The following is a 17367-nucleotide window of genomic DNA, read 5'->3' as shown; positions in this document are numbered from 1 at the left end:
TTAATTGACTTCATACTTTATTAATAATTTAAAGGTGCGTCGGTAAACATCCGAGTACTCCAGCGCTGTGGAGTCGAGGGTTAGTGGAGTCACACACATGTTGTGAAACGCGCTTCCCCGTGGGCGTCAAGGTGGTGCCATACCCTGGCTCGCCAGGAGAAGGCAGTACAACAAATTGACGAATCGACTTTTGCTTCCACGTGAAATGAGATGGAGTATTAGCCCCTCGAGCGTGTGGGGTTTTCTCTGGGTGCTCCGGTTCATGCCACTTGTATAACATCATGAATTGTCTGAAAACATCTTCATATATATATAGCATCGTAGAGCTTGTCCCAGGAATCAGTGCGGCTCTCCTGAATAAATAAGTGATTACAATGCGTTCTCCTTTAACACGTTTCAAAATGCGAATTGGATATAACGTGATGAATGTACGTTTTTAGGGAACACATTTTTACAACGCGGATGCGAATTGGATAAGTGCACAGATCTATGTCGTGCGAGTAGGAATAAGTGGTTGTACGGCTGCCTCAACACAGCATCACACAAGGCGTTAGGGTGCTGCTGGATGCTTCGAGATGCTTTGTTCAGCCTGCGTACGCATTTCGTGTTATCGCAGACTGTGCTTTAACCCTTTACTATTTATAATAACAGGATTTTTCCAAAACGTGGTGTTCTACAGGAACGCAACTACCACGTTAGAGGAGAACAGACTGTATTGTTTAACAGCCTGGGTGCACCCATGATCGAATTCCTCGGCCCAAACGAGATAACTATGAGACGGTAGTGCAGAGTGGGGTTGTGATTTCAACCTGTGGAACTTTTTGCATTATTTTCCTTTTCTCCCCTTTCCTGAGGTTTTTTTTCCTTCCCTGAATTGTGCTTTCGGCATGTCAAGAGATGAATCCGAAAAAAAATCTCACAAAGCAGTTTAGCGCACGTGTTTGAGAATGTCTGCGAAAAGGGATTTTCTTTCACAGGACTTCCCCAGACAAATCCTGATTTAAAATGATTCGTAATATCAGTCAATCCAAGATTAAAAATTCTTGATTGCGATTTTTATTATGTCCAGTTACCAGTGGCAGGGATGAGAACTCCAGCTCACTAGACTTGAGAACCCACTTTATTGACAATCACTGTAAACTGCAGAGCATATCGATACTTGAAAGTGGAGTTTGTCTCTACCTTATACAACTGGTTGTGCAATTGCTTTCGGAAATGGTTGCAAAAACGTTCACACGTAAGGCATTCAGTTGCACGCAACCAGTTTGCACAGCTAATGATCATCCAGGTATTGGACCTGGCATTCGACAATGGAAGAAAATGACACAGCCCTCATTGTAAATTCCTATAGTCATAATAGAGGATTTTGGGTTAGATCGCGTAAGTATAAGTATCAAAACACTCCACCACCTGACACATCCAATCAGTAAAGGATTTGTCATGTAAACAAAACGCCTAATAGTTACTACTTCAGCCCACCAGTGTGTTGAAGAGTGAATCCACAACATTTACAATCTGAGTACGCCGTTTTGCTGGTAATTACATCCAGCATCATCGGGCTATTTGCTAGAATAGTGAATCCATCCACCTGCTTACGGTCTTAAATAGAGCAGCAGGACGACGTCATCGCTGAACCCAATCAGATGCAGAGATCAGAGGCGGAGGAGGGGAGTATTGTAATTAGTATGTTTTCCCTATAAGGAATTGTAATTATAATATGTATTACTTAATAATATGCTTCCAGGCCACACTAAGCCTGTAGCTGTCAGAGCGGTTAAAATTATTTGTATTTCTCTCAATTTCAATGGATTCTCTCATTAGTCTTGGCCAGTAATAATTAGTTTTACATAACACTTCAACGTTATCAAAATCAAGTGTCCTTGTTGGTAAGCATGTTATGCAACTGCCAACAGTTGTGTTTGAGAGTATTTCATATTTTTTTGGTGTTCTTTTAGTCTTACGCTAATGTTACGTCCCGTCTGTCCAATAAAGCATTTACCACATGATAAGCAATTAATCCGATACACACCTTCTGTTGATAACTTAGGTAATTAATCTTTAGTACAAGATACTAGTTTTTGAATTTTGTGTACCGTACCAAATCATACTTTAATGCTAATTTGTCAGTTACTCCTGAGATATATGGTATTTTAATTGTTTTGATAACCTGATCACTTTCAGCAGTATTGTTGTTCGGTCTTGGTTTGGCATTCAATGCTCTGTTAATTTGAGCATTATTGTAGCCATTCAGTCGTAGTGCTTCTTTAACATGTTTAATCTCTCTCCTTAGACTTTCACCATCTGACACTGTTTTTGCCCGATGTATGAGCGTCTTGATGAGAGAGGATTTCTGTGCTGGGTGATGATGCGAATCTGCATTCAGATGGACATCAGTGTGCCTTCCCTTGCGGAAGACGCTCTGTGTTATTTTACCGTTTAGGCCGCTTCCAAGCAAAATATCTAGGAAGGGGAGTGTGTTGTTCACCTACATTTCCATGGTGAACTGGATGGCCGGGTTTTGTGCATTGAGATGATTTAGAAATTCATTAAGTGTATCTTTACCATGTGGCCAGACAACCAAAGTGTCATCAACATATCGAAACCAAAAAGTTGGTTTTAATGTACTTGAAGCAAGTAAACTTGTTTCAAGGTTTTCCATGTACAGATTCGCTATAGCAGGAGATAAAGGAGAGCCCACTGCTGCTCCTTCCTTTTGTTTAAAAAATATCACCTCTCCATAAGAAATAAGTGTTTAGACAATGGTCAGCTAATTTTGGAATATCTTTTGGTAAACGTGTCTTATTTACTAGTGTATCAAGTAATTTAAGTGACTCATTAACTGGAACCTTAGTGAATATAGAAATTACATTAAAACTCACCATAACGAACAACAATACTGCTGAAAGTGATCAGATTATCAAAACAATTAAAATACCATATATCTCAGGAGTAACTGATACATTAGCCCATGTTTTGCAAAAGCAAAACATTAAAGTAAGATTTGGTACGGTACACAAAATTCTAAAACTAGTATCTTGTAAAATCTTGACTTAAAGCTTTCGTGACTGCAGGAATTCATATTCTTTGGGATTTTCGGTAAAGCCACGTAGATAGAACAATAAAAATAATCATATCACGACGTTTCGATCGCAGCACAAGCAATCGTCATCAGGTGAAAAATATAGCGGGAGAGCTGCTGAGAATATTTTAAATTACTTATACGGTAAATGCTATATTGGACAGATGGGACATAACATTAGCGTAAGACTAAAAAGAACACCAAATAAATATGAAGTGCTCTCAAACACAACTGTCAGCAGTTGCAGAACATGCTTGCCAACAAGGACACTCAATTGATTTTGATAACGTTGAAGTGTTATATGAAACTAATTATTACTGGCCAAGACTAATTAGAGAATCCATTGAAATAAAGAGAAATATAAAAAAATTTCACCGCTCCGACAGCTACAGGCTTAGTGTGGCCTGGAAGCGTCTTATTAAGTAATACATATTATAATTACAATTCCTCATAGGGGAAAACACATACTAATTAACTGATTACTAATCTATTATATAATTACAATACCCCCCTCCTCCGCCTCTGATCTCTGTATCTGATTGGGTTCAGTAATGACGTCGTCCTGCTGCTCTATTTAAGACCGGAGGCAGGTGGATGACTTCACTATTCTAGCAAATCGCCCAATGATGCTGGATGTAATTACCAGCGAAACGTCGTATTGTAAATGTTGTGGATTCACTCTTCAACACACCGGTGGGCTGAAGTAGTAACTATTTGGCGTTTTGTTTACGTGACAAATCCCTTACTGATTGGCCGTGTCGGGTGGTGGAGGGTTTCGACACATTCATACTTACGCGATCTAACGCAAAAACCTCTGAATAATATTGGTAGCGAAAGCCTACGTGTTAAACTCCAATAGTCATGTCAAATAAATGTCAGTACATTATACATTGGGGTTAACAGCTAGAGCAGAATGCATGATAGTACAATTCCAGATAATTTTCTCATTTTGTTTGGCGTTTACCATGTTTTAAAAGTCTGTTTAGGCCTTTTGCAGCCGTGTTTTTTTAACTGCACGTCACCCTGTAGCCAAGCACTTTTAAATATTAATTCTGTAAACTTGGTCAGTTTCGATTTTTTGGCGAAGCGTTTCACAATGGTCGGGGCGCATCGCTTGTTGTTAAATGCAATATTTGATGTTCCAGAATGTGCCACTAGATGGCAGCAGACACAATACTGTGCGTGTGTGAGAATAAAATAATAAATTGATAAAATAATAATATTCTCACGACGTTTCGGCCACAACACAAGCGGCCTTCACCTGATGATTCTGTAAACTGATGAAGGCCGCTTGTGTTGTGGCCGAAACGTCGTGAGAATATTATTGTGTTATTTTATTTTATCAATTTATTATTTTATTCTCATTCTACGTGACTTTACCGAAAGAACCAAAGAAGATGAATCCTTGCAGTCACGAAAGCATTAAATCGAAATTTGTGCGTGTGTGGCCTGCAAAACAAAATCTACATTCGGTCACCTAAAAAATAGACGGGACTGCATGTGAATACTGTGCGATGCCTGGGTGTTAATGTGACTATCTCATGCCCCCTATTTGCATGTTAGTTGTACGTGCCCCCCACGTTAAACAAAGTTACACTACGAAGCTGCTTGACCCGCTACGGATGCATGTTGAACTTCTTTCGCACCTTACGTAGCCAACCGTGCTAATCGGAGATGCGGATGAAAGACGACAAACTAAACACAAAAAGCAGTTCTAAAGAAATTAGTTTCTCAATCTAGCTTATTTACAAGTGCGTAGCTCCCAGTGGCTTCCTAATAGCCGAAAAGCAAGAGCGTTGCCAGACGGCCGCGGAAGCGCGCATGAAAGCGCTACCCCCTAATCCCGTTGTCCCCGGCGCCAAAATCGACGGCGGAGTTAATGAAATCGACGACGTCGAGGTGGCCCTCGGCTGCTGCCAGGTCTGCGGGCGTGCGGCCCAGCTTGTCGCGCTGCCAGAGGCTCGCGCCGGCTGCACGCAGCTCGGCCAGCACGGCCACAAAGCCCTCTCGAGCCGCGTCGTGCGCCGGGGTGAGCCCCAGCACCGCATCGCGAACGTCGGGGTCAGCCCCGGCGGCCAGCAGCGCACGTGCCACCGGAGTACTGCCCATCATCATCACCTGGTGGGGAACGAGGACACGGAACAATGCATGTGCTTGCTTAAACAATATGCTTTCTAGATGGTGTTGGCCTGGAAAGCCAAAGAGGCAAGAGGCCGATGTGACTGAAACATTTTTTTAAATGTTGTATGTGGGGTCACACAATTTAGTTATTACCCGTAATTTGCAAGATGTATTACCCACAACGCCCAGCAATGCACAATGAGTCGTTTAGCACGATTGGCTACGTACAGTGCAAAATAAGTTATACATACATATAATATATTGGTTTAACACGTGGGCTTTCGAGACCAATATAATCCATAATACAGGTGTTTTTGGGTTAGATCGTGTTAATATAGAAATGTGTCATTAAACCTGCCACCACCGACATAGACAATTAGTAAGGTTTGTCACTTAAACAGAACATGGCTATTCGTTACTAGTACAGCACACCGGTGTGTTGGAGAGCAAAGCCAGAACATTTACAATCTGTAATACAGGTGTTTTTGTGTTAGATCGCGTAAATATATAAATGTATAATTAAACCCGCCACCACCCGAGACAGCCAATTAGTAAGGGTTGTCACGTAAACAGAACATGCCAATCAATTAGTTACTAGTACAGCACACCGGTGTGTTGTACAGCTAAGCCACAACATTTACAATCTGAGTACGACTTTTCGCCAGTAATTACAACTAGCTTCATCAGGCGACAGCCAGACTTGTAGAGAAATCCTGTTTCGTTCCTTGGATAGAGGGGTAGTTGTGATGACATCACTTGTGAGCCCTTCTTGAGCGAAGTTTGGGTGGATTAATGAATGCATATACATGACAATGGGTATCATTTGCCGGTTGGGCTATTTATATGGTAATCCGTGTGCATTATTCATGCGCATTGTGCAAGTGAATTGACTTGTACCTCCTGTCGATTGTGTGCACTAAAATAGCCGTACCTGTTCGTGTTAAACGGTAATCCCTTTAAGTATGGTGACCTGAATAGGCATGCATTTAAACAATGTATTATTTGATTTATTTGCTTCCAAGCAGCACTAAGTCTGTAGCTATCCGAATGGTATTTTTTTCTCTCTCAAATTTCGATAGATTATCTAATTAGTCTTGACCAGTTGTAATTAGTTTTGCACAAAACATCAACATTATCAAAATCAATTTAGTGTTATTTTTGGCACGCGTGTTCTGCCACTGCCGACAGTTGTATTGGAGAGTATTTAATATTTCTATGATGTTCTTTTAGTCTCGTGCTGATCATTAGTCCTATTTTTCCTACATAGCTCCCGCAATGTAACTGATAAACTAGCCAGATGTTTGGAAAACAAAACCACCGAGTCAGATTTGGCATGGTACATAAAATACAGATATTAATATCTGGTACAAAAGAGGTATTACCGAAGCTATCAACAGGTGTTTACCAGATTATTTACACTTGTGGCAAATGCTATGGGAAAACAGGACGAATGATCAGCACGAGACTAAACACCAAAGAAATATTGAATACTCCCAAATACATAATGCGCATGCATAATGCACGGTGATTACCATATAAATTAACCCGACCGGCAATGGACAACCATCGTCATTTATATGCACACAGGATTATCTACAAATCTGGCTGTCGCCTGATAAAGCTAGTTGTAATTACTGGCGAAACGTCGTACTCAAGATTGTAAATGTTGTGGCTTTGCTCGACAACACACCGCTGTTGTACTAGTAACGAATTGGCATGTCCTGTTTACGTGAATAAACCTTACTAATTGGCTGTGTCGGGTGGTGGCGGGTTTCACGACGCATTTATACATTCACGCGATCTAACCCATAAAACCTGTGCCACGGATATACTAGGTCCCATGATGACGACATGGATGTATTGCCCGGCAAAGTGAGCGGTGACGTCACATCCGTGTGATGTCACCCGCATGCGGCAGCGATACGCAGAGTGCCCGCTGACGTCACGCACCTCCCGCCCCACCCACCCTCCGCCGTAGCACGCACGCGCGCGCGGCAAGTTATATTAGACTAACGTTTTGCTGGCTGGCTACGTCCAAAGGAGGCACTGACTGCTAGTAATATATATATAAAATTGAGTAAATTTACTGTAATAAAGGTTTCGATTTAAAGCTTTCGTGACTGCAAGGATTCACCTTCTTTGGTTCTTTCGGTAAAGTCACCACGTAGAATGAGATTAAAATAATACAATAAAATTCTCACGACGTTTCGGCCACAACACAAGTAGCCTTCATCAGGTGAAAGAACAGAACTGTCGTCTCTGATGAAGGCTACTTGTGTTGTGGCCGAAACGTCGTGAGAATGTTGTCTTATTTTATTCTCATTCTACGTGACTTTACCGAAAGAACCAAAGATGTAATAAAGGTGTTTGGGTCAGATCGCGATCTGACCCAACAACCTTTATTATGAATATTGGCCGCAAATATCCTAGGTGTAAAACTAAATTTACTATATGAACCTTATGGCGGGACCCCCGAATAAACAAAGCAAAATATCGTAATTTACTAACTTATTTTTGGCGACTCGGTCCCACCGCGCACATAAACGCCGCTACCCACCTGGCGTGGATCATTGTGTTGTCGTGTCCAAGCGCATCAGCGAGGATGAATGCGCAGAAGAGCTGAACGAACGAACGCACTCCATGCTCGGGTATGGGCAGCATCATGAGTCTTATATCCAAGGCTGCTCAAAACTGCCTACACGACCCAAGTCCTGTATTTGTCATAACGGTATGCATAATACAGTGAAAACGCTCTCATTATTGTGAGCTCCCAATGTCTGCAGTCAGGATCAATCGATGACAGTCCTATTACCTGCAGATATTTAACAGATGAGATGCATTGTACCGTTAATTCCTCCCGTTTGATACTTGTCCGTATGCATCTGTGCGGATAGGATTTTTTTTTGCGGTTAAGCCCTAGTCCCCACATCCCGCTCGTATCAATGCTGATAGGAGTGGCGACCCACTACTCTGTAGAGTAACATTGGTACAAACGCTTGTTACAATAACAGCGCATTGAAAACGCGTACTATTTTATGTACTGTTTACAAAGTGTGCTCACCAATCCACACTGAGAAACACGATGATTGAGAGGTGTAAATTATTTTTTCGATAGTGTATGTAAATAGAGGTACTGCAGTTTTAAAGGCGTAGTTTCACAACACTTGCCACCATCCTTCAAACACATTGGTGAAGAGCAAAGTTTTTGTTTACATTATGTTTACATTATATATGTTTACATTATGTTTACATATATATGTTTACATTGTTTATGCGAGAGCCCGGGGCTTATGGGACCCCAGGGTCCCGCCATAAGGTTCACATCGCTTTCCTTAGTCTAAAAGGGAAATATCTCTGTGGAAGATAATCTGAATAAGTTTTTTTTTGAATTGGTCAATTACAACCGTGCTTTGTAGTTTTCATAATACGTTTCTCATAAATGCAGACCATTTTAAAAACATATTACACGACCGGGGTTGTAGATACGTTTTATCTCGTCCAGGAGGAGCCAGAGAGATTGTTGCATTACAAGACTGGGAGGTAACTTGGCTTGGGGGGTGCTTCATCCACCAGTGGGCAGGCTGTAGCTGGATGTTGATGGGTGTTTTTTTAAAGCATATTTGGTTAAATGTATAAGGTTAGGCAAACTGTTTTTAAATGCATTTGCAATAAGATCAGAAATGCACTTAGCATTCAGTGTTAAGACATCATCTTGTTAGTTTATGAATTTCGCCCAGTAATTGAAATATATTCCCATTGAATAAAAAACGAGGTTGATGAGAAGATTAACCATTACTGTGAAAGAGCAGCACTGTACATTAAAAAAGGCAATCATGCATGGAACCCCAAGTTAGTAACCAAATTAATATTTGAAATATGGATGTATTAAATTCCGTGCCATTTTACATGACGTAACATTTTACAATATTAAAGAACATTTTTTGTAATGAATGGATAGCACTTTAATATTACTTGAACCGCATCCGAAAGGACAGTAAACCATTCATGGTGGTGATTAAATCAGTTCATGCGCACGTGATGGGTGAATTATTACATCACAGGATCGTAAGAGTTGGTGGCGGCATTGGATGACCTTCATTCAGCAGTGGAGTGAACATGGCTAACGATAACTTGACTGAATTAATATTATGCATACGCTATCCGGTACAGTGAACCAGGGTGGAACGTTGGTGCTGTAGTCCGAATACCCCCATTATAGCAGAAGAGTGCAGGCCTGAAAACCACGAGTTTCAAACAACAAAGATAAGTAAAACGTTTCTGTGAAATGTTTGTTTAATCAATGAGCAGTTCCTGAACAAGTGCATAGCGCCTGTTCTCCCGTTACGATCACGGCTGGAGAAAGACGGGACAGGCCAGCTGCATGAGCATTGTGGTCCTCTTGTCTTCGACCATCCCTGCGATGGCGAGATGTTATCTCCCTCGCCTGGTGTGCAGGAGGTCGTGGGTTCAACCCCGACCCTGCCGCCTGTATATTTGGAGTTTGCGTGTCTCTCTCCGTGGTCGCGTGGATTTTCTCCCGAGTCTTCCCGGTTTTTTTCCTCCGCGGTTAGAAACATGCGTTTAGATGATTTGGCTGCTGTAAATTTCCACACGATAAGCCACTTCGTTGAGCTGTGATTTGGGCCCAGGTCGCTTCTGAAAAAGAGCTGCGTAGCTAAGTGATAATAAAAAAGTAAAAAAAGGAATTTAATAACAAGGCTGCCCATGTACACACTTTCCCACATCTGCGTAGATGACTCAACACTGTACTGTACGGAAACTTTACACCGTTCCTCCCGGTGGCTATTTTAAACTATTGTACAAACTCGCGACATTCAAAGATAACCTCAAGTCCCGTTGATATCAAACAGAGATATGTTCACCCTCAAAAGTGATTTGATAACTCAGAATGTAACCTCTTTTGTGGCAATGATCACAGCACGCGTGTTCACAAGACGTAGTCTATTTCTTTCGAGTTGCATTTGAAAAAAACAGCAGCAGGCTGCAATTGTATTTTAATATTGTAAGCCATTTCATGGCATCCAAGGTAGTAGGTGAGTGGAGTGGTATGCGTGTTGTTTGGCAGTCACGAGTGATGTGTGCTTAATTTTTTGCACCTTACCGTATTCACAGTTTTAAAGTACTTGATTAAATAAACACCCACATCTTCCAAGACGTAGTAGAGGATTACAACATTACTCGCAACTTTTGCTTCATATCCCTGGCCCGCCACCAGAAGGGCTTCAAAGTCGAGGTTTTAATGTTGGAAAAAGGAAAAGTAACCGGATAGGAAGAGAGAATGAGTTGGAAATAAGAGAAAAAGGACAACGAATGGAAAAAATTGGAGCAAAGAGTTACGAATGATTAGGATAGGGAGGAAGGCTGCATGAGAACCTCGATGCTGCACATATCAGCGTCTGTTTTCACAGGATAGAGGGGAGTGATTCAGAGTGGGAGGGGCCACACAAGCGTCGTGATTTAGATACAGATATATAAGCAGTACTCACTTCCATGTCTCCAAATGAGAAATAGTCCATCGGCCTATGAGCTTTCCAGACCAATATTATCCAGCAGCATTTGGTTAAGCAAGCAAATCCTGGACCAGTTTCAACCTTCTTGGGTCTCATAATTAGATACAGGAACTGGTTAGTAATAATGCTGTGTGAGTTTCACTCCATGTAAGCACGTTTGTAGCAAGGTTGCCATGTGATTATTAATGCGTTTCTTAAGCCCAATGAAGAAGTCATGTCCAAAATCACAATTTTTAGGATTAATAATTAAACAAAATAATAAAAAAATGTTTCGTGCCTGATGCCATCTGGGGAATTTGTTGAGTTAGTGTTACTTTCTCAGCTTTATATTAACAAAAGGTCATCCCATGAACTATTGACATTAAGTCTCATTGTAATGTACGTGTATGTATGTGTTCTGGTGCATGCACGTGTGTATATATGTGGCTCGTTGGTCAGGGGTATGATTCTCGATTTGGGTGCGAGAGGTCCCGGGTTCTGATTCCAGACGAGCCCAAGAGTTCCGTTTTTGATTGGATGGGCAGTGCAGTCGTAAGTACAGTACACTAAGAACCCTGCGACCCGAGTTTGAGTGTCAGAGTATGCGTTCCCCCAAAGTATGTTTACTTTAATTGAAACTAATACGGCATTTTTGTAACATTACGAACCATATAGTATAACTAATTAACTATGCATTACCAGGTTCACCACGTGAATGTGTACATCATATTACCATATCTCACAAAAATTAACTGACTTTTTTCATCACATAGAGTGTATTTACATTGATATTACCATCTCTAACATAATGTATTGTTAGCTAACATCACTTATGCAAATTAACCTCAAGTATCACGTCCTGCTCCCCTGACATTTTAACAATTGTGGCAACTGCCTGATGATCCTGACTGTTACTCTTGAAAACTCATTTCTGCAAAACTGCTTTTTGTGTTTAGTTTGTTGTCCTTTCCCCGCACCTCAAATTAGCACGGTTGGCCACATAGGGTGCGAAAGCAGTTCAATTCACATACATACGAAACGTCGGTCTACCCAATTGTTGAATGTTGTGAGATGCTCTCCAACACACCGGTGTGCTGCAGCAGTGATAAATTTGCACGTTTGTTCATATGACTACTTTATGCATTGGCTGTGTCAGGTAGAGAAGGGTTTATACAAATTTCACTTTAGCGATCTGACCAAAAACATCAACTACGAATCGTATTGGTCATGGAAGCCTATGTGTTGAAAAAATAATTATACGAGTATAGCCAAACATTACATGATACAATAGATATATTGTAGCATCGCTATGCTGTGGCCATCAAGATTCCTATGGCGAGAGCCTATCTCACCACAACAATTAATGATTAATGTTATATTTACAGATACAACGGTGGGCTTGAGCAGGACGCGTCCTACTAGTAGATGACCGATGGCCAAGAATAACAGTGGCAGCCAAGGATTGCAAGCAACGGGTTAGGTCCACCCAAGGTGGAGCGAGGAAACAAGTTTATGTGCAAGTACTGGGTTGGATGATCACATCGCAGGATGTATGTAGAACTTCTTTCGCACCGTACGTAGCCAACCGTGCTAATCGGTGGTGTGGTGGAAGCTCGTGGAGGCCTTAGTCCAGCAGTGGACGGAGCATGGCTGCTGATGTTTATAGTGTTAAAAATGACTTGTATTAACTTGTACTGTATAGTTAATGGGTCAAGCACAGTACAGTACATATCGCTTGGGTTATCTAGATCGCATAAAGAATGAATATATAAACCAGTTTAGAGAGACGGACGGACGATAAGCGCATACATCATGAGCAGTCTGGCTCAGATATAACATGATATTTTTTATTTTACCAGGTAAGGCCCACTGAGCTACGTAGCTCTTTTTCAAAAGCGACCTGGACACATATAATAGCTCAACGAAGTGGCTTATTGTGTGGACATTTATAGCAGCCAAACGCTCTGAATTCATGTTTCTAAATGTGGAGAGAAAAATCCACGGGACCCCAGGGTAGAGAGCGAGACATCCAAACTCCAAATATACAGGAGGGTCCGGGATCAAACCCACGAACTCCTGTATACCAGGCGAGGTAGTTAACATCTGGCCACCATGGCTACATCCATCGTTGCGTGTATGCCGACACCCGGGGTCTACGAGTACACAATCTTTAATACAATTAAATGTTCCAGCGACCGAACTGGACATAAGCTCTAAGAGTTCTGTAGTCATACATATACGCATAATACAATGTGACTCATTAATCCCCCCCCCCCCACATTGCCCAAGAGCGCAGAAGCGTGGTCACCACATCTACGCCTCTATATAAGGAACGAAACAGGAGGACTTCTCCACAAATCTGGCTGTCGCCTGATGAAGCTAGTTGTAATTACTGGCGAAACGTCGTACTCGGATTGTAAATGTTGCGGCTTGGCTCTCCAACACACCCGGTGTGCTGTACTAGTGACGAATTGGCATGTTCTGTTTAAGTGACAACCCTAACTAGTTGGCTGTGTCGGGTGGTGGTGGGTTTTAACGACATATTTTTATATTTACGCGATCTAACCCAAAAAAACCCTCTATTATGGACGATGTGTACAAGTTATACAAAGACAAAGATCCCCCGTATAGCCGTTAACATACTGTTGCGGCAAGTGCTGTTTAGTGAGCACCGATGAAGACTGGCACAGCACACGAGCGGGTGGGTGTGCTAATTGAATCATTTGGCGAGACCCCGGGGTCCCGCAAAAATCAGGTCAATAATTATTATTTTTCAGTCCGCCCACTCGTGATCCCGACAGCAACGCGCCGCCCGCCCAGACTCGCGCCAACAAGCGCCAGCAGGCGGCGATCAACACGATGGGCGCCACCCCACCGGCTAAACGTAAGCCCAGGGGGCGTCCGCCGCAGTCGCGCGCGGCGACGACGCCCTCCGGTCAGCAGTCGATCCTCAGCTTCTTTGCCAAGGCGAGCCCGCCTCCGCAGTGAATTTAACGTATTATGTAATTTATTATTTTCTATTTCTACGTGACTTTACCGAAAGAACCGAAGAATAATTCCTGCAGTCACGAAAGCATCAAATAAAGTTTAAACCACCTCTACGGGGAGGTTTTAAGTTTGTTTTTTCCTCTCTCTGTGTCTCGTTGTTGTCTCTCTCTGCTTGTGTGTCTGTCTTTGTGTCTCCATGTCTGTGCCTTGTCTCTCTCCCAAATTTCTGTGTCTCGTTGTCTCTCTCTGCTTGTGTGTCTGTCTTTGTGTCTCCATGTCTGTGCCTTGTCTCTCTCCCAAATTTTCACACTTAACTTCTAATTGAGCAATCTTTGGAGTGGCGTAATCGACCAGGCCATGTGTTGATTGTGTGTTGACCGACTCTGTGTCGCATTACATTACATTTCCAAATTTTACTAAGTTAGTTTGATTTAGTGTTGCCTCCGTCTCTGTCTCTCCTCAGCGTTGGCGGTGGAGCTCTCATTGTGGGATCTCCCATTGACATGCTAATTCTTCTAACCGCCCCCCCTCTCTCTGTACCTCCTCTCTAGCTATTTAAGGCCTCGACACAGAGACGTTGTTTCTCTGTGTGCCCATGCGTGTGTGTCTCTCTCTCTGTGTCTCTGTGTTAACTCTTTCCACTTGTGTGTCTGTGTATGTCTCCGGTTCTTGGACGTAATCAACCAGGTAGGGTGTTGACTGCTGTGTCAGCCGACTTTCTGCGCTGTGTTGCATTATATTTCTAAGTTCACTAGGTTTGTTTCTCTTTCATTTGTACCTGATGATGATTGCTTGCTTTGCAATCAAAACGTCGTATGATATTATGTAATTTATTATTTTCTATTTCTACGTGACTTTACCGAAAGAACCAAAGAATGAATTTAACGTGTTTATGTAATTTTTCAACTTTTTACGAAACTTAGTGCCCCGAGTAGCTCTCGACGAGGCCAATCGATTGACGCTAGTTTTGTTGTCGGTAAGGCAAGACTCGTGTCGCTACGCGGTTTTTCCCACCCCGGGGCAGTGATGGGACCCCGGGGTGCCCCCAATTGCTTCAATTGTAACTGTTATTGTAACATTTTACGTGAATCAAAATACTTATTTAAACTTTAAATAAATTAATGCGTTATTACAAAATCTTACAAAGTACAGTTTTACGCTTCGAAATATCACGGACATTCCGATTATGTTAACACATTTTATATAAGGTACATGCACAGCAAACTTGGTCAAACCACTGCTGAATGAGTGTCTCTGTGCGTTGTGCGGGTTATTGGGGGGTTATTTGAACACAATTCACTCCCACGGGTGAAAATGTCTCTTACACAGTACCTTTTAAAACTTACTACCCATATTCCGTATACGTGACAAGTCGACAAAATACAAAGAAATAAAACAAATTGTCATTTACGATTATAAATACAGGAAAAGGATACCAGGTAAAGCTTGCTGAACGCTGGAGTTATGTTACTGGGAAATTCCGTGTTGGGCACAACCGCGTTTGACAAATAATAGACCTTATGGTAAAAATAGAGTTGCATTCCTGGGTCCGAAATTATGACTCCCTCCCTCTTTGTTTAACTAATTCTACACGATTACCCACCTTGTCATTGTAACAAAGGATGCCGAGTCGCTCTCCATTTCACCCCAACACAAAAACATGTTCATGTCTTTGTTTTTTGTTTGCTGCGGTTGCACCCGATTCAAGAGCCGAATGGCTCACAGGGCTATACCAAATAAATGGAACTGTGAAATGGAACTATGAACACTGTCTCCATTCCTCTTCCCGCACCGCGGCACTCACGCCCAACGCTCTCTCCCCTGACACTAAATTGCCAGCCCGACGCTCGCCCCTAACACTGTCACTTGAACGTTAATTATTTTCCATATAGGCGTCCGTATGAATAACGTCCTCAACGAGTGGACGTCTAGATGCATGCGGCAATGTGTGTGAACATTTGCGTTGTGCGTGAGCGTGTCAGGTACGTGTTACATTATCACGAAAAAAAAGACACACATGGTAAATAAACCCTCAAACGGATGCAGCACTCCCACCTCATGCAAGCCTATCCTATGTTAGCAACAAACTTAGCAACATCAAACCGCGTAGAGGTGAAACAGGACCTGTTACAGAAAACAGACCTCATGAAGCTGTACGGCCGAAACACGCATTCGTTAAAACCGCGTTTGGCGAGGTTTGCTGTACGAGACATTTTGATTGTAATTATTCGTAACTGGTAACGTCGTTTATAAAAAAAAAATTAACCCTGCCTAGAATAGCAGCAACGCTACCTGGCATTTCCAACCTCACGACGCAGCACGCATCAGTCAGCGGCAAGTCTAGCATGATACAAACTTGCGCCCATCACGTGAAGCGTATGGGAAGTCACTGGTGACCGGGCTGACAGCATTGAATCAAACTGGCTGAGCATCAGCATCATTGCAACTGAGCGTCTTGTAACCCATTGTAGTCGACGCTCCTTCAACGGAGGAGGAATAGCAAAGCTACACGAACTCTCATGAAGACCTCCCGTCGTGGCTATTGCTGCCATACGCAAGAGACTTGAAAGGAGACAATCACACAGGCATCATATTCACGGTTTTGTTTGGATAGAGGGGGGAGTGGTGGTATTTCTGGTTGGCTTACCGTGCCTTGTGAACCCCGGCGATGTTACCGAGTTCGATTACCAACCACAGTTAACAACATCACCTGGTGAGTGGTTATTTGAACCCTGTCCTCATCTCGTTCCCTCCTTCACCAAGCCTTCTCTCACCAGCGTGAAGTATGGTAAAATATCCCCATCGCCGCTCCATCACTGCACCCCTACCCCCCCCCCCCCGATATTTTAGACGGCCGTTATACGACAAACACAATCTGAGATGTTTTCATGAACGTGAAATTGTAATGACGTAATTATGCTTAAATTCTTGATATGCATTTCATGTTAAATACACATCTGATTCGCATGGTTGGCTATGAACGGTGCTAAAAGAAGTGAAACGTACATTAATTTCACGAGTATTTCGTGAGGCTTTATCAGAGTGGGCACAGGAGCCACAACGAGCACAGGGCCTCAGTCCAGTTTCCATCTGATGTCAAATAGGACGATTGCACATTTGCGCGAAACCCAATGCGTATTGTGCAATGGTTGCAACTGTGAGAGTTATTGGCCATGGCGTGACACGGGTACATTGGAAATGTATTTTATTCATTTACAGCAACTCTTGTGAACAACCATTCCTATTGTTCCAGTGTGGTTGGGTATTGTGCCTATGGGGCGTTGAGGGTACATGTACTGCTGAAATGGTTTAAAAATTGTATTACAGGAAATGTAAAGAAAAATATTTTTTTATGTAAGATACGGCTCTTTGTCAATTCACTGCTGGGTGAGGGACTCGCCCACATTGTATTGGTAAACCACAAAGCAAACTCATCCAAATCCTCTGATCTCTCCACTGGACCTCAATCCAATCCGAGAGCAACTGCAAGTTTTCACTTACCATCTAAATGAAATCATCCTTGTCATGCGTTCTCACCGTGACATAATTACGTGTAGCGTGAGCTCGTGTGTATTGGAACATAACACCATTACCTGCAAATGAGATATATCCAAGGACAAACACACGTTAGAAAGCCACAATCCATGCATATGAATGGATTTAAAATGT

General features: G+C 42.4%; 1 protein-coding gene across 3 annotated transcripts in view; it reads right to left on the bottom strand.

Annotated features, from left to right (window-relative positions):
* Positions 1-17367, bottom strand: part of LOC116948952 (cyclin-dependent kinase inhibitor 2A-like) — a 41451-nt gene continuing 24084 nt past the window's right edge. For 2 of the 3 annotated variants that reach the window (XM_076071924.1, XM_076071925.1), the window contains exon 3: positions 1-5197. In XM_076071924.1, the coding sequence (XP_075928039.1) occupies positions 4910-5197 (288 nt within the window). In that variant the 3' untranslated portion in view covers positions 1-4909. Of the gene's footprint in view, positions 5198-16538; positions 17292-17367 lie in introns of those variants that run through there. The other variant, XR_012946000.1, reaches the window with a different exon arrangement.

This window comes from Petromyzon marinus, chromosome 35 (genome assembly GCF_048934315.1).
Source record: "Petromyzon marinus isolate PM22_M1 ecotype Great Lakes invasive population chromosome 35, UKy_Petmar_22M1.pri1.0, whole genome shotgun sequence".
In the NCBI taxonomy this organism is placed as follows: domain Eukaryota; kingdom Metazoa; phylum Chordata; class Hyperoartia; order Petromyzontiformes; family Petromyzontidae; genus Petromyzon; species Petromyzon marinus.
The sequence above is the reverse complement of the archived record's forward strand: the minus strand, read 5'-3'. Positions and strand labels throughout refer to the sequence as shown.